Below are 26,648 nucleotides of genomic sequence, written 5' to 3'. Positions count from 1 at the left end.
TAACCAATGAAAGCAACAGATTAGAAAGAAATTACTCCCACATCACACTGGTTCACCAAGACAGACATTATTGGTTCGAACGTTTGGATTTCATTGGTTCCCTCTCTCTTTTAGTAGATGGTTGCCATCATTTGTCACAGAAATAGTGTCACACATCAGTGCAGTAATTAGATAGCAGACTAGTTTTCCTTCTTTTAGTCATTGAAAACACCAGACTGACTTCATAAGTTTATTCTCTAATTGTCCTAATTCTCAGTGTTTGATCTCCTTTCCCAACATTTATGCCAACAGTAGTTATCATTTCTGTTCCTGATTATTATCATTGTAGCTTGGGCCGCATGGAAACTTAAAGGAGTCCTAGTCCGCATTTATCTGATAGGTATATACTTGTTTGTTTATTTAGTTTTAGTCTGGGTTTGTAATTGTTGATTCATTTGTTTCATTTTAGTTTCACTTTTTCAGATTTATAATTTTGAACTTATTATATAATTAGGACATTTCTTTTCCCTCTGTCCTTTCTACAAATTTTTCCATATACCATCTATGCTTGCATTCAAATTCATGGTATCTTTTTCATTAATGTTTCCTGTATACATAAATGTCTATGTGTATACATTCATAATTGTAAATAAAATGCTCAGTCCATATAATGTCAATTGGATGTGTGTTTTCAGTGCTGACCATTTGGGATTGAATAATCAATTAGTGTACTCTTTCCTGGGGGATATTATTTCTCCTGCTCCAAGCATCCCCCAGTAGCTATAATTCTCTGTGTAAGGTTGAGGCATTGTGGAATCCTCCCCATCCACTTTTGAATGTTCATTGTTCTTGTCTTTGTTCAACTTATATTTGGGAGGTCATGTTGGAAAGATTTTATAAACAAAGATCTAGCATTGCTAAGTGTGATGGTTATTCTTGGTTGTCAACTTGAATACATCTGGAATGAACTACAATTCAAAAATGGAGGGCACACTTGTTAGGATATTTTTGTTTCTTTTGAATTAACTGAATCCACTCCTAGTTTGGAACATTGAGATATGAAGATAAATGCCATTAACCCACATCTTGAAACTAAAGGACACACACCTTTGGTCAGAATAGAGAGGCTCCATGATACATGTTTAATCTGGGACACACCTTCTTCTGCAAGCCTATATAAGGACATGGAAATAGGAATCATTTTGCTCATTGTCTGTTTGTTGGCTCATTTTCTTAGTAGCACATTCATTTCTTCACTGGCATTGGACCCTACCCCTTTGGGATTCCTGCATATATAGAAGACCAGTCGAGACATCCAGCCTTGTAAACTAAGCAACTAACTGGATTTTTGGACTTTCTGTTACAGCCAGCCATTGTTGGATTATTTGCACAGCAGCCTGTAAGTCATTCATACATTCATATATATATATATACACACACACACACACACACACACACACACACACACACGTGTTTGTGTGGATGTGTATGTATGTATGTGTGTTCATTCTATAAGTTCTGTTGCTCTAGGGAACACTGACTAGTATACTAGGGGACACAATCTCACACCAAACTCTCTGGTCCTCTGCCTCTTTTAATCTTTATAGCTCCTCTTCAAAAAATGATACAGGAGTGTTTAAGAGATGTATTCAGTGGGTCTGGGCTGCACATCTCTGCATTTTGACTAGTTGTGGATTCTTGTAGTGGTTTCTGTTGAAAAGAGATGCTTCCTTGATGAGGGGTGAAGAATAAGCTTACCTGTGGGTTCAAAGAAAAATGTTTAGTTACTTGTTAGCAATTATAGTGGATTAGTAAAGTGGTGGTTGCTTGTTGTCCTCCAAGATTCATGTCTTTACCAGCACAAGTCAGAAGTTCCAGTGCCAGTCATGATTTCTCTTTTGTTAAGAGGGTCTTAAGTCCAATGAAAGAGATGTTGTTTACCACCAAGGTATGCGTGCCACTACTACATTCTTATGTCTATTGTGCCAGAATGACAGTTGATGTGGTTCATAAGCATCATAGCTGGCTAGGGCTGTTGGTTGGCTTCCTCCTTTGGAACCTTGCAATGAACAGTACTCCTCAGGGAACAATTTACTTTATTTTGAGACAAGGTCTCCAATATTCCAGCTGTCTGAGACTCACTTTGTAGACTTTGCTGACATTGAATTTAGAGTTCCCCTTGGCAATGTCTCCTGAGTGCTGAGTTAAAAGGTTTGCCTGACCTTGTCAGCTATACATAACTTTGTGTTATTATGCCTTTTGTTTTGTGTTTTTATTTTGAGATAGGGTTTTCTGTGCACTCACTCCATAGAGCAGTCTGCCCTGAGACTCACAGAGAACTGCCTAGCTATGCCTCCTGGGTGCTGGGATTAAAGGTGTGTGTCTCTACCACTTAGCATGGTATCATGTCTTGACAGTTACCCAAGGCAACCGAACAGCCTACATGATAGAAATGAGAGATCCACTGAATCTCTTGTTTAAAAACTTCTATTACACTACATTGAAATTTTAAATGAAATAGATGGATTTCCAGGTGAAAATAGCACACCAAATTTCAACAACATGAAATAAATATGTAGACAGAACATCAGTAGCAATGTAACTGAAACACCACCCTTAATACAACCCCATAACCAGATTGACAGGATTATAACAAAATTTCAGAGAAAAACTACCAGCAAGGATACTTAAAATACTTCTTGACATCTGGGAGTGGTGGCACATACCTTTAATCTCAGTACTTGAGAGTTCAAAGCCAGCCTGGTATTTGCAGTTCCAGGAGAGTCAGGACCACACAGTGAAATGTTGTCACAAATAAAATAGATTAAAAAGAATCTTCTTGATGCAAAAAAAAGAAGATTCCCCCTGACTCTTAGTATTACTTAATATTAACCAAATTATAAGAAGGCCTCCATGGCATTCTCCATTGATTCCAGCATAATGGAGGCAGATATAGGTGGATCTCAGTAAATTTGAGGCCATCATTGTGTATAAAGGGTCTTCTGGGAGAATCGGTGCTGTTACACAGGGACAGCCAGTCCTGAAAAAATAAAAAAATTAACCCCAACAAATATTGATACAAGCAAAAAAAATTACTACCTGATATGGTCATTTTAAAAAAATCCTGAACTGGGCAGGATGGGTCACAATTTAATCCTAGCATACCTGAGGCAGAGATAAGAAGATCTCTGAGATTCTGAAGCCAGCCTGGTCTACAAAGGAAGTTCAAGAAAAGCAAGGGTTCAAAGAGAAAATCCAACTGGAATAACAAAGATAATTTTTATCTATTATTAACTATTTCACACTCACATACATATATATGTGTCTATACACACCTAAGTGTGTGTGTGTGTTTTCCCGCATGCTCGCGCCTCAAATACAATACTTTCACTTCCTACATGTCTACTATCTTAGTCCACAATTCCAACAAATGTCTCTGTTGTGTTCATTTCTATTGATTTTGCTTGGGATCCCCTGAAATTAACAAGGCCCATCTGTAATACTGTGGATTTGGAGCTATGTGTAGGAGCTCAGCAGACGACTACAGCTGAAAGCAGTGATTCTTCCACAATCCATTCACAGCCACCATTTGAGAAGTAAAGAGTGAGTCCTGTGAGCCTTTCCGTTTCTTAGACTGACTGTGGTCTAGTGTGAGGTCAACGCAGGTAAGTACAGTTGCTGTTAGTTACTGATTACAGCAGCTGTATGGAGTCTAGAGAATGCTTAGCCCTTCTTCCTCTTTCTCTTCTCATTCCCTTTCCTCCTCATTTTCCTCAGTGTTCCCAGAGCCATATATGGGATGGTGTAACTGACGTTTTTTAGACCAGGAACCACAAAGCTTAATTATTTTCTGCATCTGGCACAGGCAGGAGTTTCTGAATTCACCACCGCCTTAAAAAAAAAAAAAAAAAACAAACAAACAAAAAAACTTTTATCTCAAAGCATCCTTAGCAGGCAGCACAGAAGACAAACTTGTTTCTGAGTAAAAGACAAGACCACCATCTAGTGGTGAGAGCAGTACAGCGCGGGAGGAACTCACCGGTGGGCTATTAGGAATAGACTCACCACCACCATAAGACACCCATTTCTTTTCAAAATCCAAGTTCCTGAAATGATTCTCCCAAAATCAAAATGTCAGAATTTGGTCTGGGCTTGTTATGTTTGTGTTGGTGATGGGAAGCTGGCATCTTAATTTAGCGTGTTAACGTTTGGTTAAGTATGTAACCCGGGAGTCTGGTAGTCAAGTCGAGGTTAGGCGGCCTTTTATCTGAAGGTTCAGAACTCACTGTGGGGTCAGACACCCGGATACAGCCTCCTCCTAGATCACTTGTGGTCTAGGCTGGCAGCAAGCATGTGGGGAGCTGTGCAGAGCGGGTCCAGGGCAGCCTGACAGCTGGAGCTGTGTGGAAGGCGGCCTGAGACGGAGTTGGAGGGACCGGTCTCAGTGGGACGGAGACTCTCTAGTGAAAAAGCGTTTGGGAGGGTGTGAGGAACAGGAGAGTTGGGGAACAATGGAGATGGAGAAGTGGGAGGAATTAGAGTAGTGACGTAAACGGAAGCTGGGAAACAGTGTAAGAGGACCCGGAAGTGGACTGAGGCGTCAAAGCCGGAAGTGTCGAGTGTCCATTCCATCTCGTTACTAGAGGGCCTGCACCTTGTGGAACCGAGTGGTGCAGACCTGAATGCGGAGGACGCGGCGCGTGTCACTGGGACGCGAAAACTCCCGGGAGCCGCTGTCACCGCGGGGCGGCCTGGGAAAGTCAGCAGCGCCGTGGAGGAACTGCAGCGCGGCGGCCCTGGAACCTCCCAGGTCAGAGGAGCTGCGGGGCTGGGACCCAGGAGGGAAGGGACCAGGGGTGCGAGCAGTTTCTCTGCTGTGCACAATTAAGCCGGCTCCGAAATTCTACTGTGGATGTCTTCCCTTATCGATAAATTTTACATAATAAGACTGGACCAGTCCTGATTCTTTTTTATTGATCTTTATTTCCAAAATATTACTATAAAAATGTGGTAGAGTATTTGAATTTATGTGTTGATATTTGCAAACACGGTTCTCTTTGCTACGGTGGAAAAGGCCAGGCTTTTAAAATTTGTGTTTATCCCGGCTAACGTCTACGTTAAACCACTTCCCTATTCAACAGAATGGCATAGAATTAGGGACTTTGACTCTTGGAGCGCTTTTATATATTCATCAAGGAAAGAACGCCTGCGAATGTAATTGAATCGGAAAGTATAGTTTTTTGCAATTTCCATAGTTATGACTGTAAACATATAAAAGAAAACTTTTTATCCACCATTATTTTTTTCATCTGAGATGTATGGACTGTAATGTAAATACAGCTTTCTGAAGAATGTTTTGACATGCTTGGAGGCATACACCTTTAGTCCCACCACTGGGGAGGCAAAGACGACCAGAGACCTCAGTGAGTTGGAGGCCAGCATGATTTCCATATTGAGTTCTAGGACAGTCAGAGCTTCATAGTGAGACCCTATGTCAAAAAAAATAAAAAATAAAAATAAAAAAAAGGTAATGTGCAACTTAGAGCCTGAAAAAGCATACTATGCGTTTTTATGGCATTAAGTCACCATATTTTAACAGTTAGAAAGGGCATTAAAAACCACGTGGTGGTGGTGGTGGCAACGCCTTTAATTCCAGCATCTAGGAAACAGAGACAGGTGGATCTTGGCATTTCTTGCCATCCTAGTCTACAGAGCAAGAATAGAATTAGGTTAAGGATAGCTGGGGCTGTACAGAGGAACCCTATGTTGGATGCATCTGAGGGAAAAAAATTGAAAAGGTATTGTTTAGGATAGTACTAAATACATCTCTTAAATAATTATAATCGCTCATCTATATCAGAAAAATGTCTACAATAGTCTTTCCTCTCCTCTCCTTATTCAAAGAAAAGGACTGTCCCTAGATGACCAAACTGCTGTTCTTCTGTTCTTTCTAACTGTTGTGTTTATTTTGTGGTCTGTTGACACCAGTGGTGTGACTGGACTTCCCCCAGGAGAAGGGTAATGCCTGGACTCGGCTCAGGGGGCTTTGCACAGAGACTGGATGTTGCAGAGCTGCAGCAGTCTGGTTTCTGTGGGTGAGAATAGTTTGCTTGCAGTTGCTTATATTCCTCCTTAGGGTTTCTCGACAAACTACTCTGCAAGTGTGTGTCCCTTTGAGAGGTGCGAGGCTACCGTCCTATTGGGTCCATGATAAATTGTGAACATCACTAGTGTATAATAATCTCATACCAGTTACTCAGTTCCATTTCTGTCCCTGAGATTTGACTGATCTGTGACTAGAAGTGGCATTCAAGTGACACTAACTGAAAATGCTTTCTAAATATTTTGAGTGTGCTGACCCTGCAGGACAACTGGGGAATCATTTGTAGAATCCTTTCTTTAGTTTTCTCTTTATCCACAGAGCAATTCTGTGTGAGAAATCTTTGTGCTTTCTGAAGAATCTTTCTCATGTGCAGGGCTCACTGATCACCCAGACCCGCTCACCTGTGGAGCAGAACAAAGAGGCCTGAAAGGTGAAGAGGAAGGAGAGAGTAGCTAAGGATCCAGGTATGGTGGAGAGATTGATGAAGGGATGGAAAGGGGCTCAAGATAATGTGTAAGTGGGACATACAATCAGTTTGCCACATTCTGTTTTACTAGAAAAAATTCCAGAGACTGGGAAAGATCTCCTCGGAATTGCCCTAGTGTGTAGGCAGAGACTGCTTATTCGTTTCCCAGGTGCCCAGACCCAAATATAATTACACAGAACCTATATTAATTATAACACTTCTTGGCCAATTAGCTCATGCATATTTCTAGCTAATTCTTAACATCTTGAATTAACCCATTTCTATTAATCTATGTATCGCCATGAGGTTCTCTAGCATCTCTCCTTTGGCAGCTAAATGGCATCTCTCTGACTCTTCCTTCTTTTCTCCTCTATCTCTGCTTGAAATTCCTGCCTTGCTCTATTCTGCTCTGCCATAGGCCGAAGGAGCTTCTTTATTAATCAATGATAACAAAACACATTCACATCATACAGAGGGAAATCCCACATCACCTCCCCTTTTCTGTCTAAATAAAAAGGAAGCTTTTAACTTTAACATAGTAAAATTACATATAACAAAACAGTTATCAAGCAAGAATTATAGTTATAATATTTAGTCCATTTATATTTGTCAAATTAAGGAAAATATTATCTATCCTATCTTTGTTAGTCTAAAGTTTTATATCTAATCTATCTTTTATAATTATAACTATCTTTCTTAAACTTTGTCAAAGACTCCAGAAGGATATAGTATTACCTAAGTAAACAGGAAGTGCATTGTAAGCAACTTCCAAAACACTAGAATTGACAGAGACATCACACTGCCCGGACAGTTACCCAAAGTTCTGTATGTTGCAGCATCCATCTTCAGCCTACAGAATGGTGCCTATGGATACTATGTGCCTGTAGGCTGAAGATGGAGAGTGCCTGTGAGTGATGGATAGTGGTTATAGCTTCTTCTCCAAGATCCATGGCTCCACTAACCCCAATGAGACTGGCTAGGTTTCCATTACTAGGCATGATTTCCCTCTTCTTGGAAGTGTCTTAAGTTCAACTAGTAAGCTGTTGCTTCCCATTTAGATATGTGTACCACTCTTGCATCCTTACGGCTATTGTGCAGTGCAGATCTCTGTTGTGGGTCCTAAGTATTGTAGCTGGATAGGACTGTCAGTTGACTCCTTCCTTTGAAAGTGTGCATGTTAACTTCAGAAACATGAAAGATAGTCCTCAGGCAGGAAGCCGTAAATTCTGATCCATCTTGAGTCCTCTGGCGTCTGTGACTGAAGTGCATAGCTTCTTTCACTCACCTTCTACCTCTGGGAAGCAACCATGAACAAGTGCAGTAACCTGTAATGTTTTGAGAATCTCTTGGACAGATCTGATCAACAATTTCAAAATAGACTTCTCATGTCTGGTGTTGGTGGTTTTGTTAGAAAAATCTATGAATCTTGTGGGAACATTATTATCTCAGATGGGAAATTTTCCTTTACATTCTAAATGTATATGCTTACACAGATTTACATGTATTGTAGTCATATTTGGTGGATGAATAATAATATGACTACTTATGACTTTTTAAACATCCTTACTGTTATTTTACCCTCCTTCTCTGTTTACATCTTTCCCTTCTCCATAATTAAATCCCTCCCTGTTTTTCCATTGCCTTTTTACATCACTTGTTCCATTATTCCCCTCTCTATTACTCATCCACGTTCTACAGCACTCTCTTTTTACTTTGTTTGTTTGTTTGTTTTGAGTTTTTTTTTTTTTTCAAGACAGGGATTCTCCATATATCTTTGGCTGTGTTGGAACTCAGTCTGTAGATGAGGCTGGCCTCCAACTCACAGAGATCTGCCTGCCTATGCCTCCCAAGTGCTGGGATTAATGGCATGAGCTACCACACCTGGTCTCTTTTTAGTTTTCTTTTTACTACAGTCATTCCAGGTTGTATACTGACATCTGAAGATTTGGAGCCAGGAACTTCCTATGAGAGAGATCATGCAGTGACTGTCTTTCTGGGTCCAGGTTACCTCACTCAATATGATCTTTTACAAGTCCATTCATTTAGCTGCAAAGCTCACTATTTCAATTTTCTGAACAGCTGAATAGTATTCCATAGTGTGTATGTACCACATTTTCACTATCCATTTGTCAGATGAAAGACATTTAGTCTCTTTCCATTTTGTAGTTATTGTGAGTAGAACAGCAATGATCGTGGCTGAGCAGGTATTTGTGGAGTAGGATGTTCAGTCCTTTGAGCATATGCCAAGGAATGGAAATAGCTGGGTCATGTGTTTGAGTTAACTCACTTGAGTTAACTTACTTGAGGAAATATTATTTAATTGTAGATTCTCCATAATGATTTCCAGGGTGGATAGATATTTTGTTGCTAGGGTTTTTATTCCTTATGTTTTCATTTTTGATGTTGTTGGTTGGTTTAATAGTAATATTTCTCTGCTCTGTGAGAATTAGTGATTTGTTATTTTGCCCATGAATGATTACTTCCTAGGTTTCATGTATTTATCTATTCTTCACATGAAATTTATTATTTCCTATAGTCTCATGGATAAATCCACTGATTCTCCTGTATAAATTTTGCCTCTATTTATTTTTTGCAAAGCTTAGTGAAATCAAACATGTTAACTTGAAAATATCTTGAAATGCAATTAATGTCTCCATCGATTTTAAGATAACTTCCTGGATGCAACAATATTGTTGATGGTGATTTTCTCTTTAAGCTTCAAATGTCGTTCCATGCTCTTGTGGATTTGGAATCATTGTCTGAACACCTGGTCATATTCTGTTGCTTGGGTCTTTTCAAGTAGTTTGTCATTCTTCTCTAACAGCTTTCAGTATTAATTTTTGCACTTTCTTTTTGACCCCTTATATAAAAGGGCAGCAAGCCATCTATTCCTTGATCCTGAAAGAAAAACTCAAGGAAAACAGAAAGAAATGGCTGATTCTCCAGTAAGCATGTCCCAGGTCAGTTATCCTATCGACTTTTTTCAAATAGAAATGTTATATATTCAGATATTCCAACTCTTTTGATTTTTTGCTTCTGGTAATTTTTGAATTTTGTTATGAAAAATATTCAAAGAAACAACAACAAAATCACACACTGCAATTAACCAGACCTAAGGAATAGGCAACTCAGTGTACTTTTATGCGGTTAGAGTCGTCATTGGGAACAGAAGCTCTGCAGCCTAACATGGAATTTTATATTTTTGTTATTGAATATATTTTTGTGAACTTATCTACCATGAAAAAAAAATCTGTGGCAGAATTAGAGCTAGAAAGGCAATTAGCTTTATATCCTGTGTCATAACATGTGATCATTACCTGCATTCAATCCTACCTCAACCCTGGTATTTAACCTGTCTTGTTCTCTTTTCTCCATGTTTTATTGTGCCCACATATACATTCTTTCCATATACACATAATATTGGCTAGATTCTGCATATGAGGAAAAATGTGGTTTCTTCTATCTGATGTTGTATGGCCTCATTTAATATTACACATTTGAAGTCCATCCATTTTCCTGCAAATTTTTATTACATGTTTCTCTTTAGCTAGATAGTATTCCATTTTATATAAATACCATTTTCATTATCCATTTATCTTTTGATAATTAGGTGGCTTCTAATACTTTGCTGTGGTGAATGCAGAAGCAGTAAACATGGGTGTAAATATCTCTATATTGGGGTGTAGATTTCTCCAGCTATGTTCCCAGGATTGATGTTGCTGGGTCATGTGTTAATTCTCTCTTCAAGTTTTTCAATAATGTACAAACTGATTTCCATAATGACTGTATTAATTTACATTCCCCCACATACACCGACAGTTTATGAGGCTTCCTTTCTCTCGTCATCCTCTCTAACATTTGTCGGATGGGTTGATGACAGCCATTCTCTACCTAGAGTGATGCAGTATTTCAATGTAGTTTTAGTTTGTGTTTCTGTGATGGCATTTTAGGGATCCTGAACACTTTTTGCAGTATTTATTGGCCACTTGTGTATATGTCTTTGAAATTTGTCTTTCAGTTCATTTGCCCATTTGTTTATTGGCACTTCTATTTCCTTGGTATTTAGTTTTTGTAATTGTTTGTAAATTATATATATGAGCCTTTATCCAAAGTGTCACAGATTCTCTCCTGCTCTGTAGGTGTCTGTGTGCTCTGCTGATTATTCCTTTTGATGGACAGAAACTCTTGCTTTTCATGTTGTCCCATCTATTGACACTTGGGTCAGTTCCTGTGCTGTTGGTGTTCATTGTAATCAATAAGTCCTTGCCCATCCCAATATCCTCATGGGTATTCCCTAAGTTTTCAATGTTTCTGTGTGTTTCTGGTTTTAAATAAGGGTTTTGATACATTTTGAATAGATTTTTATATAAATGAAAGATGAGAATCTAATTTCATTCTTCTCCTCAATCCAGTTTTGCCAGCACCAGATGTTGAAAAGGCAATATTTTTTCTTAAAAGTAAGTTTTTAGCCAGGTGGTGGTGCACGCCTTTAATCCCAGCATTTGGGAGGCAGAGGCAGGTGGATCTCTGTGAGTTCGAGGCCAGCCTGGTGTGGTCTACAAGAGCTAGTTCCAGGACAGGCTCCAAAGCTACAGAGAAACCCTGTCTCGAAAAAAAAAAAAAGAAAGAAAATAAGTTTTTTTTGATTCATTGTGAATTTCACACCATGCAACCCAGTCCCTCTGTATCTACCTTTCACCCTTGGAACATCACCCACAAAGGAAAATTTAAAAAGAAATAAAAGATAGAAAAGTAAAAAAAAAAAAAAATTTAAATTACAATAATAATAGCCATACAGTGGTGGCACACTCAGGACGCAGAGACGGGTTGCTCTCTGTGATTTCAAGTCTTGCCTGGTCAACAGAGCAAGTTCCAGAACTGACTCCAAAGCTACAGAGAAAGCCTGTCTCTAAAAACAAAACAAAAAGCAGTAGTAATGATAATAATAATGCAAAAACAAACAAACAGAAAAGAACACTTTGGTCCTCCATCTTTCCCACCTCTCCATCATCTCTTTATTTGTCTTGTGGCATTGGGAGCTGTGCTGTGGCACTTAGTAGACCCTTTTGTCCAAACAGCTTTATTTGCAGTTGTTCATTCTATATTGGGTTGTTGGTTATATTTATTCTGGTACACCATCGGTATTAGACCTTCACCAAAACACTGTCCAACGTCATGGTGATCCTGAGTTTATGGTCCACCCCCTTCACTCATTCCAGCAAAGCATAGAGGGTAGATGTTGGGGTGGCCAACTCAAAGCACTAGATGTGTGCCTGGGAGGTAGCTCTGTTCTCACTCCAGACTTCTGGTACCACCCCTCTCAGGTAATGGGTGGGGCCAGCTTTCCCAATTGTTGGGGCGGGGAGTCTCCACTATGAGTGGCAGAGCCATGTTCCTCAGGACTCTACTCCAGGGCCTTTGAAGAACAGGGCCAGTGAGGAGCTTTGCTGGCTTAGCACAGCCCTTGGACTTCAACAGGCACAGTTTGCATGGGCCCCTGTAGTAACACATGCCACAGACCTCAACTACAGCAGCCATGGACCCAGACATGGAAAAGACCATATTTTTGTATTGTATCATTTTGCCTCCATTGTCAAAGCTTTTTTTTTAAACTTTATTTAACTTTATTTCATGCGCATTGGTATAATGATGTCAGATTCTTTTGAACTGGAGCTACAGACAGCTGCGAGCTACCATGTGGGTGCTGGGAATTGAACCCGGGTCCACTGGAGGAGCAGTCAGTGCTCTTAACCACTGAGCCATCTCACCAGCCCCTTGTCAAAGCTTTTTGCATAGCTTTATGGTAGTCTTTCTGGGATCTCTATTATATTATGTTATTCTCCAGTCTATTTGTATAACTAAACCTGACTGTCTTTATGACTACAGCTATACAATATAATTCCATAAATCTACACCTATAGTACTTTTCTCCATTCTATCCTTCCCATATTAGTTACTTTTTCCCAAGGGCAAATATCTCACATAAACTTAGGACCTGTAATTTTGAAAATATTTCCACTTTAACACATGAACAAAACATATGTTGATGCCTAATTGCTGTAGAAGGTAAACTATATCTTTATTAGTGAGTGCGGACTCCTGTGACATATAGACTCTATTTGTGGGAACTGTCTCACTTCCTTGAATATTGGGTATAAAGGGAACATACTGAAACACATGGGATAGTTGTCACAACATCTTAGCAATATGTGCAATTAAGAGATAAAGCTTGGTTTTTAATGCTAAATAATACTTGGATTCTAATACTAAAAATTTAAGTGCACTAGAAAGTACAAAACATGGCTTGCACATTTGACTTGGTTGTACCATAAAAATGATGTTCTTGGGTGTAGATTAAGATTGCAGTCTGCTTGCATTTCTCTTTGGTGTTTAATATCACCATGTGTTTGTTGACAGCTGCCATCTGTTTGTCTCAGGAGAATTGCTGCTCACATCACTCACTTGGTTGGGATGCTCAATGATAACTTCCCAAACCAGAAGTTTTTTGTTTTTGTCATTCTGAGACAGTTTCTTTGTGTAGCTCTGGCTGCTCCTAGAACTAGCACTGTAGACCAGGCTGAGAGGTTTGCCTCTGCTGCCAATGCTGGGATTAAAGGCAAGTACCTGGCTTGAGATCAGGATTTTTTATTTCTCTTTTTCTTTTTTGCCCCAAACAAGATCCCACTGTGCAGCTCTTTCTGGCTGGAGCTCATTATGAAGCATTATGTGGAATTCATCAGGAATAATGTCTTAAGGCATTGACTGACTGATGTGCATAATCCATCACATTTGGGGCAGAAAGAACATTCTTCATGATTACTTTGCCCTAATCAGTTCCTCTGAGAGCAATGGCTCTGTCCCCCGCTGAAGCTGCAATGTTTTAAAGTGGAGATCTCAGAAATGGCCTTTGACCCTCAGGTTTGCTTTTCTGTTTCTGAATCGTGGCTCAAACAGAATATATCACCACTTTCCATCTCTAGAGAAATAAAGGAAGAACCATGAACACTAATAACCTCAAATCTGTTAGACAGTACAGCATAAGTAATAACAAGAACACATTGAAGACTACAAAATTCAGATACAGTAGCTCAGATTTTCTCATGAGCCATTACATTTGCAGAACACTGAAAGGTGACAATAATTTTATAGAATTTAATATCTTCATTAACTTATAGGAAATTGATGCACTCCAGACTGCATCCAAAGTTACTACACTTATGTGTACATGCTGAGCTGAAACTTAAATATTATTTGATGTTTTTGGACTTCCCTCAATTTTTACAACACTTTTAGAGTAAAATACTCTTCAAATCCTCTGAAATTGTTAGTTTTCTAAGTTGCCTGAGGTCTCTTTCTTTCTTTCTTTTTTTTTTTTTTTTTTTTTGTGTGTGTGTGTGTGTGTGTGTGTGTGTGTGTGTGTGTGTGTGTGTGTTTTCCAAGACAGGGCTTCTCTGTACCTTTTGAGGCTGTCCTGGAACTACACCCTTTGTAGACAGGCTGCCCTTGAACTCACGGAGATTCATCTGCTGCCACCTCCCAAGTGCTAGAAGTAAAGATGTGTACCACCACAGTCCAGCTCCTGAGGCCAATTTCTTAAGAAAATTTTAGATTTTATCAAATGTGGCTGATGTGGATTTTTCTATCTACTGGCTACTGGCTCAAATATTCTTATAAAAATAATCCCATAGACTACTTAGCATGTTGATGTTAAAACTGACAGTGGGCAGTGTTGTTGCACTCTGTTATTATGAAAAAAACCAACAAATTTCTTTGCCTATAAAGTCAATCATAAATTTTGTCTTCCATACGTGCCCCTTTTCTTTTTCATAGGATGAAATTGGATCTAGAGTTTAAACATCCCAACTGAGCCTGTTAGAATATAGTCATGTAAGGCCCAAGTACGGAGAGAATTGATTCATGTCAGTATTTTTAGCATGGTCTACAGGTCCAGCATTTAAAACATATTTCTTCCTCACAAATTTTCCTTCTGAGATTTGTACACTGTGATCCTCTGCAATATAACACAGGATGCATAACAGATAGACAACCTTGTCTAGATCTTGTGTGTCTTATTGCAAGGATATGCTTGTGAGACTATTATGTCATCCTATTTTCACAGAATTAGAACATTCGTTATAGAATGTGACTATATTAGAAGTCATCTTTCTGAGGAATTGTCTTCACTCATCTCAAGTTTCCTTAAGTCAAGGAAAGCACTCTGTCCAGGATCACCTGCTCAAACTGTACTTTTTTGTTTCAGGGTCTGTTGACTTTCAGGGATGTGACTGTGGACTTCCCTCAGGAGGAGTGGGAATGCCTGGACTCTGCTCAGAGGGCTTTGTACATTGATGTGATGTTGGAGAATTATAGCAACCTGATCTCTGTGGGTAAGAACATTTTGCTTCTAGAATTCATAATTTCGTGCTTTGTATGTACCTACTGAGTTAGGTTATAAACTCTTTGTTAAGCTCTCTTGGAAATAACAGGAGCCCAGGGAGTGTTTGGTAGTAGGAAAGAACTTTTTCATGCTATTTAACTTTTTCTTTTTCTTTTCCATGTTAGCGGTGTCGTGCATCACACCTCAGTCGGTTCCACAATGCATTCAGAAACTTAGTATGGTATAAAGTTTATACTCATATCTTAAAGTTCCATGATTTTACTTGTGAGAAAAAGTTGAGATATGCAAACTGAAAGTTCTCCCTAAATACGCTCAAGATTGTGACAAGAAACAGCAATTGGAAGTCATTCTTGTTTTTTTTTTGTTTGTTTGTTTGTTTGTTTTTTTTGTTTTGTTTTTCGAGACAGGGTTTCTCTGTGGAAGTCATTCTTGGATTCCTCTACTTTGTGTTTTCTTTATGTACTAAGTACAATATTGTGTTAGACATTTGTATTTTTTCTAAAAATTCTAGCATGAGTCATAGGCTGACTCACAGAACATGATTATTGTATGCAAGGCCTAGTCACCCCTCTAGAGCAAATGAAATGGCCCTAGGATATGGAGAGGAGAGAGTAGCCACAACTAGAATGGGCTCGTGAGTGAGGAGGACAACAGTGATGGCTTCCAGTGAAAGGGAAAGCAAGAGCTGAGAATGTGTTTGCAATATTCAATTCCTTTTAAAAGGATTCCTGATCATTTCACTTAGTATAGCATCTAGTCCCAGGATGCAACCCATCTGTTGTAATAACTGTTAAAAGGCATTGTGTCTATTGCCCCTGAATTTTGGTGATAATACTAGTACAAAATGCAATTTTATTTGGCAATGCTGACATCAGATTGGAATAATTTTACAAAATTTTAAATCTAATGGGAGTCCATTAAGTAGGATTATTCTTTAATTGCCATCCTTGTATTATTATCCCTGTGTTACATCTTTCATTTTATTGCCAGTGGAAAATACACAGACAGACACCCTTCTAGGAAATAATCTCAGGAGTCAGTGTACAGAGTGGACCTGAGAATAGTCCTATGAGGAAATTTAAGAAACACAGCAGTGTGTGGAGGTCAGGCAGTAGAGAATAGACATAAGCAATAGCTGCCCATGACAGCCCTGCCTCAAACAATCTGAGCTATGTCTGTCAGAATACTGTCTTTGCATCCATTACTTTTGAAGAATAATGTTTTTTTTTTCTCAAGAAAGAAATAAACCCTGTGGTGCTTTTAAATAAGACTTTAATCTTTAAAGGAATTGGATCTTCAGAACAGTACTCCTTATTGTCTGTCACTTAGTAAGTGTAAATACTCTGAACCTGGGATTGGATTAAACTCTTCTTCATCTGTTTCTGAGAAGAAACACTTAAACGTAGAGTCATACATTCTAAATATAATTAGTCAGTGAGCTCTATCTCAAAGCTAATTAATGATTTCTAAGTTCTTGATCCATCTTGTCCCATTAGACATTTTCTATAAGGATGCGATATCTATTATTAATTACATACCATTGAAGCTTGTCTGACTGCTTTGTGACAATAGATAAAATTATAGTGAGAGAAAAATATTTAAGTAGTTGCTGATTGACTTAAGAGAGAACTTAATCATTTATTAAATGTTTAATCTTGAAACAAGTCCTATAAACTGAACTGTATTCATTTTCAGAGAACTATTACATATGTGATCCTGCCCATCAACATGTGAAGACCGAAAAGGAGTCTTTTGAGTGTAATGAACTTGGCAAAGTGCTTCATGATCCCTCCACAAGTGCTTTTTATAAAACAAGTGGAACTACAGAAAACTCCAGTAACTACACATGCACTAACCCCAGGGATTCTTCTATTGACTCATCGAACATAGATAGACATGAAAGCATCCACACTGGAGAAGAACCTTACAAATCTAAAGACTGTGAGAAATCTCAAAATTTGTATTCCAGCATTACTCAAGATCAGAGACTCTACACTGCAAACAAAGAACACAGGCAAGGAGAATACGATGACTATTTCAGCTCTACATGCAGTCTTTTGCAACAACCAATCTACATTGGAGAGACACCATACCAGTGTGAGAAATGTGGGAAATCTTTCAGGACCGCCTCACACCTCTCTGTACATCAGAGAATACATACTGGAAAGAAACCCTACAAGTGCAACGATTGTGACAAATCCTATAACCAGTGGGCAAATCTTAAAACACATCAAAGACTTCATACTGGGGAGAAACTTTGCAAATGCAAAGAATGTGGAAAGTCCTTTCCTCAGTTCTCAGCACTTAAAAGCCACCAGAAAACGCATACAGGAGAGAAGCCTTACAAATGTATGGAATGTGACAAATCCTTTGCCCACTGTTCCAGTTTCAGGAGACATCAGAAAATCCATACTGATGAGGAACATTGCAGTTGTCAAGAATGTGGCAAGGTCTTTCATCAGCTATCACATCTTAAAAGCCATTACAGACTCCATAGTGGAGAGAAGCCTTACAAATGCAATGAGTGTGACAGATCCTTTCCTCACTATTCATCACTTAGATGGCATCAGAAAACTCATTCTCTAGAGACATTTTACAAATGCAAAGAATGTGGTAAGTCCTTTCTTGAAATATCACATCTTAACAGACATTATAGAATCCATACTGGTGAGAAGCCTTACAAATGTGAGGTATGTGACAAATCCTTTACTGTGAATTCAACTCTTAGAACACATCAGAAAATTCATACTGGAGAGAAATCATACAAATGTATGGAATGTGACAAATCCTTTACCCGGGACTCACATCTTAGAAGACATCAGAGTGTTCATACTGGAGAGCGACCTTACAGTTGTAAAGAATGTGACAAATCTTTTACTACATGCACATATCTTAGAGAACATCAGAAAATTCATACTGGAGAAAAACCTTACAAATGTGGAGAATGTGACATGTCTTTTATCCAACGTTCAAATCTTAGAACACATCAGAGAGTACATACGGGAGAGAAACCTTACAGATGTAAGGAATGTGGCAAATATTTAACTACACGGTCAACTCTTAGAGAACATCAGAAAATTCATACTGGAGAGAAACTGTACAAATGTATGGAATGTGATAAATTCTTTACCCATAACTCACAGCTTAGAACACATCAGAGAGTTCATACTGGAGAGAGACCTTATAGTTGTAAGGAATGTGACAAATCTTTTACCACATGCTCATATCTTAGAGCACATCAGAAAATTCATACTGGAGAGAATGTCTACAAATGCAAAGACTGTGACATGTCCTTTCTCCAGAATTTTAGTCTTAAAATACATCAAAAAATTCATACTGGAGAGAAACGTTATAAATGCAAAGATTGTGACATATTTTTTAATCAGATTTCAGATCTTAGAACACATCAGAAAGTCCATGCTGGAGAGAGACCTTACAAATGTCTGGAATGTGACAAAACCTTTACCTACATGTCTAATCTTAGAACACATCAGATAGTTCACACTGGAGAGAGACATTACAGATGTAAGGAATGTAACAAATCTTTTACTGGCTGCTCATATCTTAGAGCACATCAGAAAATTCATACTGGGGAGAAACTTCACAAGTGCAAAGACTGTGGTATATCCTATACCCACCTTTCAAATCTTAGAAGACATCAGAGAATTCATACTGAAGAGGAAAATACTGTTGTAAATCATGTGACATAGCATTTATATGGTATTGTTTACTTACAAATCCCAAGAATATACATTATAGAAACAAAGACAAGAAATTTGTGAAAGCCTTTAATGAAGTCTTAAATCTTGTAAAATATCACAAATAAAATTCTGCAATAGTAACTGTCTGAATTTTTGTTTGATTTGATTTTTGAGACTGGGTTTCTCTGTAGCTTTGGGGCCTGTCCTGGAACTCACTCCGTAGACCAGACTCTGTGTCTGCCTCCCAAGTGCTGGGATTAAAGGCATATGCCACCACTACCCAGCTTTTAAAAAATGTGTAGCCTAGGCTGGCCTCAAACACATGATCCTCCTCCCTCCACCCCCTTCACCAAATCCTGCCAGTATCTACCATCACAGCTATGAATTATTTTTAATGTCTGTGGGTGCTTTGTCTACAAGACTTTCTGTGTACTACATGTTTGTCTGATGCCTATGGAGGCCAGAAGAGGGCATCAGATTCCCGGAAACTGAAGTTTTAGACAGTTGTGAGGAATTTTGTGTTTTGAAAATTGAACACAACACTCTGGACACAAAGCAGTCTTCTTACCCTCCAAACCATTTCTCTAGTCCGTGGGAATAGCTGTAATAAAAAAAACATTTGCCTTGTTCAAAAATCTGAAAATTGATAATACTACCAAGCATGGTGGTGCATGTTTTTAATCCTAGCACTCAAGGGGCAAAGGAATAAAGATCTCTGAGTCTGAGGTCATCCTGGGCTACATAGTGAGTTCCTGGACTGCCAGGACTACATAGACCCTGTATCAATAATGTTGTTGATGATGATAATGATGATGATGAAATTACTAATGTAAAAGAAATGTGACTTTAGTTTTCCTTCTAAATGTGCTGTATATCACAAAATTAATAGTTCTGGGTGTAATGGTAAAAATAAAAGTGCTTCCCTGTTCCTGAGGTGCGCAGTCACAGAAATGCTGCAGGTCCCTGAGTGGTGGTAGTGGGCAGATGTAGGCGTAAGTCATAAACAATGCCACACCAGTTTGGAATTATGATTAATAGGGTGGTATTTATTTAAAGGGGAAAAAACTTACAGATCACCCTCAGCCCTCTGCGCAACCAGGAAGGGAGTCTAGTCGCTGGTGGAGCAGGAAGTGAAGAGAGAGAGGAGAAGGAAGTGGCCACTTTTTTAAAGGGAGAGAGACCACTCCCCAATGGGCTGGTATCTCAGCTGCCGATAGGCTGGAGGAGTGGGAGGACCTCCTGTAACAGGCAGAGGGTCATGAGACCATGCTGCAGGTCCCTGAGCAGCAGAGGCAGTGGGCAGCAGGTCCCAAAGGCAGCCAGTTCCAGGCAGGGAGCAAGTCCCTGGCAGGGAGCCATACAACAGGTAAGAGACAGAGACATGGATAGGCATGCTATGCAGAGTGAAGTAGGATATTTATTTAGTGGATTAGGGAAGGAGAAGGGGGACAAGGAAAGAAACAGAAAGGGAGGGGGAGTATGCAGGGCTTGCCTCTTAAAGGGATAACAGACCATTACACTGAGAAACCATAAAAAAGTATACCTTACTTAATCTGTATGTCTTATTGTTCTTGGAAATTACAGTCACCAAATGCATTGAATTTGTAAAGTCCTATACCCACAAAAGAAAACAGAAAACGCTCTAATAAAGTCTCATTTTTTGTTCACTTTCAAAATTCTTCACCCTGGTGTCACACCTTACAAATAGCAGAAGATAGAAACTGTAAAGACAGAAGCTGTGCATGTAACATTACAGGCATGACAAACAGTTTAGAAATCCCAAGCACTCTGGATGGTGGTGCCTGCCTTTGTTGAAGAAATTTAGCAGAATCACTATATGGGGTAAATACTGGAATGAAGAGCTGTTTTCTAGAAGCACCCTGACCTTGAAGAATCCTCGTGGAATACAGTGATTGTTTGCTGGAGGGGCCTTGGAGCCATCCCATGACTTTGGTCATAAGATGCCTCGGGTACACCTGAGGCTCTTGTATTATTGTGCATTGCAAAGGATACATAATAAAGTGTACTAGAGTCCTTGGGGTATGCGTGTAAATTATATTAGGAACCTTGATATGAGGAAATACTTGGTGTAACTTTCAATAAATACACTTTTGTACAGCTGTTCTGGGTTCAATCCATCAGAAGAGGCTGGACCTTTCTGCTACCAAACTGCCCTTAAATTTCATCTTGGAGTGCCTTTTCTCTTCAACTGACTATTTGGTGCACCCTAGCATTTGGTGACCAATGATGTGGTACACGAGGAAAGAAGGGTCCAGGTACCCCAAGACTGGAGATAACATATGCCCAAAGTAGTAGGCAAGACACCAGGGTAGGGCAGGAACATGTAGAACTTAAAATCTCCATCTCAGGAGCAGCAACAAATAAAATGGGTCTTGAGACAAAGGATAAATCCAGGAAAGAGAATCTTTCCAGTAGAGAAATGGGGGGAAGGAAGTTTTAAAAGGTATCTCCACAATAGAGAAAGGTGAGGCAGAAAATAAAAAAAAAAAAACAAAGAAAATTAATGGAGAAAGGAGAAATGTTTAATTTTTCCCAATAGAAAAGGGAAAATGTGAAAGAAATTAAGATTTTTTGACTCTCACTCTCGGGCTGCATCTGTCTGTCAACTCTTTCAGGATCAGCCTGCCAGCAGAGAGCAGGGGCATCTGAATTACGAAAAATAACTGGCAGGACTTCCCTGCTGCACCCTGAGCAAGCACAGCCAGCCCAAAGCTTAGAATTGTCTTGTTTATGTGCTTAATTTTGGTTAAAATATTTTTTGTTTTTTCCTCAAGAGTAAGAATAACTCAATATTAAAGGTCCCTTAATGGGAAATTTTTTTTTGTTTTTCTCTAGTAATGAGAATAACTCATCAATGAGCGCTTCATGGTAGAAAGAAAAAATTGAAACAAGCCCAACTTCTAGTAAAAAATGATTATACATAGGGCATATAGTACTAAGTCAATGCTGTTTGAATTACCAGAGTTGTTAGTCACTCATTACATGGAGGATATTCTCTTCTCTTAATTGTCTAACGAATGATTAATATTTATAATAAATGAACTGAAGAGTCCTTGAAAATAAAGATGTAGATTCCAGAAATATGAGTGTACAAATCAAGAAATATAAAGTTGTAAGCCTAGGAGAATAAGAACAGACTGTCAGCAGCTTTCTCAGCAGCTTGAGGATTAACTATTAACAGTGGGTTATTTCACTTTAAAATCCATAGCTCTATTTACAAGGCCAAAGCATCTCTCTGCAAACTGAGAGCCAGCCTATGGATATGAGCTGAGTCAACTTTTAGGAAATAGATATAGGACCTCTGTGTTATGCATTATCCCTGCTATGTGAAACTGGCAGCATCAAAGGAAAGACCATGGGGCTTCAGTAAACACTTAAAATACCAGGGAAGACAATAGATTAAGTGCAAACACTAATTTAACTAAAAAAATTCTGTTAATAGAGATTATAAAATAAGGCAATCTGAACAGCCCTGTCCAGACACAGAAGAAGCAAGATGTGACTACACCACTGAAAAAGGTACTGAGCCATGTGGCTAACATAGATAAGAATAATGGGCTAATGTAAGTTATAAGAGTTAATAAGAAGCCTGAGCTAATGGGCCAATCAGTTTATGATTAATGTAAAAAAAATAAGGCAATCTGTATCTAAATTTTACCTTGAGATTGTAAAAATTCCTTTGTTCAGACCTAATGTTTGGTGTCCCTACTATAAAAGGATGGGTTCAGAAACCAGCCTTCACCACAGCCTAACAAACACCATCTCTGGCAGTTGTGTCGGCTAGCTGATAAGCTTCTGTGCCCTGTGGTATTTTTTTAATTTTTATTTTAAGTTTGCTTCTGGTTTTCCTGGAATCTGGTTTCTGGAATAAAGTTTGCTTCTGGTTTATTAGACTTTGGTGGTCTGTCCCCATCTTTGGGCACCCCCAACAGAACCAACAGAATTTAAAACAAAATTCATAATTTCAAACTATAATATTGGGTATGCTCTTGTTTGTTTACCATTACTGAAAATATGGTTCTGCTTAAGTTCCTTTCTGGAAATTATTGCTTAAATTCTATAAAAATGTAACACCTAAAACAGCAGGGTGTAGCTTATTAAATAATGTCACTATTAAGGTAAAAGTTCATAAAAATTATTTCTTGGTGTGGGAAAATTGTCTGTATTCTGTCAATCATGTTTTAAATAAATGCTGATTGGCCAGGCAGGAAGTAGAGGAGAATTCTGGGAAGGAGGAAGCTGAATCCTGCCCAGACCCCTGAGAAGCAAGATGTAACCTACCTGGCTGAGAAAGGTACCCAGCCGTGTGGCTAACGTAGATAAGAACAATGGGTTAATATAAGCTACAAGAGTTAACAAGAAGCCTGAGCTAATGGGCCAATCCGTTTATAACCTAATGTAGACTCTCTGTGTGATTTTTTTTCTGGGACTAAATGGCTGGGGGACCGGGTGGGACAGAAACTCCAATGAGCCTGGCCTTCATGTTACAGAATGGTGCCCACGTGATGACTGTATCCACAGAAAGCCTGAGAAAGCTTGGGAAAGAATAGAGTAAAGCATGTTTTCTTGGTAGCAGCAGTTTCCCGGGTCTGTTCTCCTTCCTAGAGGCAAGCAAGTGCTCTCATCTATGAGAGACTTCCTGACTCAGCCTTAAATGCAAAACCCTGCAGCTCTTTAAGAGGTCCTGCCACAAAACACTTAAATGGTGTTGATGAAAAGCTGACCACATGCTTCTTGGTTTTCAGCCGTAGCAGGAAAAAAGTTGCGTTGTTGCGTTGTGCCGGGCGGTGGTGGCGCACGCCTTTAATCCCAGCACTCGGGAGGCAGAGACAGGCGGATCTCTGTGAGTTCTAGGCCAGCCTGGTCTACAGGAGCTAGTGCCAGGACAGGCTCCAAAGCTACAGAGAAACCCTGCCTCGAAAAACTAAAAAAAAAAAAAAAAAAAAAGTTGCATTGTTTTAAAATGCCAGCATTCTGGGCCATCCTGCCAGGGCAAACTCTGGCCCTTTGAGGCAGGAGATCCTGCTACAGAGAGAGCATTTGACTGTGGAACAGTTCACACTGGCAAGGACCTTGAACCACCACAGAGTTGTGGCAATAAAAATGCCTCTGGCGGTACCTCTGCCATGAGGCTGCAAAGCTAAGGAATGGGCTGGATCCAGCCATCAAAGCCACAGCTTTAATCCTCTCCTTAAAGACTCAGTAGTCAGAAAAAGAGAGATTTACATTAAAAAGAAATTAAAAAAAAACTCTAAATGGTTTACACTGTGTAAAAACATATGCAGGCTTTAAAAAAAGGGTTAAGTCCTTAAAAATAAAAAAGAAAGAAAGAGAGTAGTTTGGGTGTGATGGTACACACCTTTAATCCCAACACTTGGGAGGCAGAGGTAGATTGACCTCTGTGACTTCAAGGGACAGAGGTAGATTGACCTCTGTGACTTCAAGTTGTGGTAGCACACACCTTTAATCCCAGCACTTGGGAGGCAGAGGAAAGTGGATATCTGTGAGTTCAAGGACAGCCTGGACTGCAGAGACCAATGGAACCAATCCAAGCAAAGATAAAAGAAAAAAAGAAGGTGGAGTCTGGGAGATGCCAGCAGCTGCCAGACAAGCAAGATGTGAGGTAACAAGCCATGAGCCTCATGGTAAAATTGTAAAATAAAATAATAGAACTGGGTTAATTCAAAATAAAAGCAACACTAAAGCTACACAAAGCAACCCTATCTTGAAAAATCAAAAACAAAAGAAAAGAAAGGAAGAAAGGGATGAAGGGAGGAAGGAAAGAAGGATGGAAGGAAGGAAAGAAGGAAGGAAGGAAGGAAGGAAGGAAGGAAGGAAGGAAGGAGCAAGAGCTACATAGTAAATCCGAGATATATATGATTTTCAAGACAGGGTTTCTCTGTAGCTTATGGTGCCTGTCTTGGAACTAGCACTTGTAGACCAGGCTGGCCTCTAACTCACAGAGATCTGCCTGCCTCTGCCTCCCGAGTACTGGGATTAAAGGTGTGTGCCGCCACCGCCTGGCCAAACTTTTATAATTAATCTAAGTCTCAGAGTGTATATTCAGGAACTGGCAAGCAGGAAAGAAACCTCTAGTTAAAACTGGCATGAAAACCTGAGGCTCTTGAATTTCCATCGTGCCCAAGAAAATTAAGAAAAAGAAAGTTTCTGAATGCACAGACACAAAGCCACACTGGGCTTCCTGGTCTCACAATCCCATGCCAAACAGTAGTGCAGAGACATGTTGCCTCTGAGATGAAGCCAGGCACCAGCTGCCATGAACTCAGCTGCAGGTTTGCAGTTTTAAAAAGGCCAAACAGCTCCACACTGTGTGGCTGATTTAGCTATTTGCTTGTACAGACAAAAAGTTTGTGGGTAGTAGAATTGCGGGATGTTATACTGGTTGTTACTTCCACTTTAGAGAGCCTTAAAGGTTTTTGCCTTTAAGACGAGCGGGTGCATGGGTAGGGACATGTGACAGACACATCATATGAATCAGAACTGGACATTTATTACTTAGAGGAGAGAGAGAGAGAGAGAGAGAGAGAGAGAGGGGGGGGGGCAGGGGTCAGAAGTCGCTGGGAGTAGGTGTGGCTTGTCCCTTAAAAGGACCAGAGACCAAAAGAATAACAGTCTGATCCTCTGGAGCTGAGTTAGGGGTGGTAAAGACAAAAACAATAACACACACCAGGAATCAACCATCCATATTTCTTTATTCTTATTTCTTCTCTCTCATTTCCATCAATTCTCCCTTGCTCTCTCTTGCTCTTTCTTCTACATTGTTCTTACACTGTCCCTTGCTCGACCCATTACAAATGTTCCCAGTCATATATAAAACTAGCAAGTCCCTACCAGGTTCTAGGACTGGAATTCTTTTGCACTCTAGAAAATCAGATAAGGGTTTTCATACACATACACACACACACACACAGAGAGAGAGAGAGAGGGAGAGAGAGAGAGAGAGAGAGAGAGAGAGAGGGAGAGAGAGAGAGAGAGAGATATCTGTGGGATTGGCTAGTACATGTCTGGTGAACTCCTTAATGAAGAAAATTAGTTAATAAAGGAATTAAATCATCAGGGGATTCTTGCGGGGGGTGTTAGGGTGCTATTATTAGGTGATAGATAAAAGAGCTAAAAGGTTTATTTTCAGTAAAATTATGAATAGGGCGTAAATTGTATTTTAAATCAGTGTGCCAATTCTTTTCTCCCAGTATGCCTAGAGGCTGTGAGATAACTAGGCAACCTAGGGGAAACTGATGGCTCTTAATCAGCACATACACCAGACACTGTAGTTTCTACGGGTCTAGGTCTAGAGTTAGACTTACTATTCTAAGTGAAGAAGTGACCCAGGTCTCTAAATTATCAGTTCTGGGCTATGCTATACTCAACTGTTCTGATCGTGGGTGTTGTGGGGTAAAACCAGAGAAGCAGCTCAGGCAGGTAGTAATTCTATGTCCTTGGAGATCTGTGAATATCTCAGGTGGGATGCTCAATGCCTGGACTCAAATGCTTGCTGATAAAGACATACTGAAGACCAGCTGAGACATTCAACCTTGTGGACAGAGCATCTAATGGATGTTTGAACTTTCTGTTTACAGGCATCCATTGTTGTATTACCTGGACAGCAGTCTATAATTATACCAATATATAGGTTCTATGTATTCTATTACTCTAGAGAACACTGATTAATACACCACGAGACATAATCTCCCTGCAAACTCCCAGGTCCTCTGCCTCTTTTAATCTTTACACACCCTCTTCAGTAATGATCCTTGAGCCTAAGGTGTAGAAATGTTTACAGACGTATCCAGTGGGCCTGGGCTGCACAACTCTGCATTTTGATTACTTATGAATTTTTGTACTTGTCTCTGACTGATGAAAAGAGATGTCTCCTGAATGAAGGGTGAAGACTATGCTTACCTCTGGGTACAAGGAGAAATGTTTAGATTTTTTGTTTGTTTTTATTTTTTAATATTTATT

General features: G+C 39.5%; 1 protein-coding gene across 1 annotated transcript; it reads left to right on the top strand.

Annotated features, from left to right (window-relative positions):
* The first annotated feature begins 4,584 nt into the window (after positions 1-4,584).
* LOC121449246 (zinc finger protein 54-like) lies at positions 4,585-19,701 on the top strand. The gene is made up of 5 exons (XM_041653548.1): positions 4,585-4,789; positions 6,456-6,546; positions 9,421-9,508; positions 14,809-14,935; positions 16,642-19,701. Exons 3-5 carry the CDS (start codon positions 9,479-9,481, stop codon positions 18,654-18,656), a joined length of 2,172 nt encoding a protein of 723 aa, XP_041509482.1. The 5' UTR covers positions 4,585-4,789; positions 6,456-6,546; positions 9,421-9,478; the 3' UTR covers positions 18,657-19,701.
* The last annotated feature ends 6,947 nt before the right edge of the window (positions 19,702-26,648 follow it).

The sequence above is a fragment of the Microtus oregoni genome, unplaced genomic scaffold, assembly GCF_018167655.1.
Source record: "Microtus oregoni isolate MIOR12 unplaced genomic scaffold, Mior012 000006F_ref0000085, whole genome shotgun sequence".
NCBI classification, from domain to species: Eukaryota; Metazoa; Chordata; class Mammalia; order Rodentia; family Cricetidae; genus Microtus; species Microtus oregoni.
The sequence above is the reverse complement of the archived record's forward strand: the minus strand, read 5'-3'. Positions and strand labels throughout refer to the sequence as shown.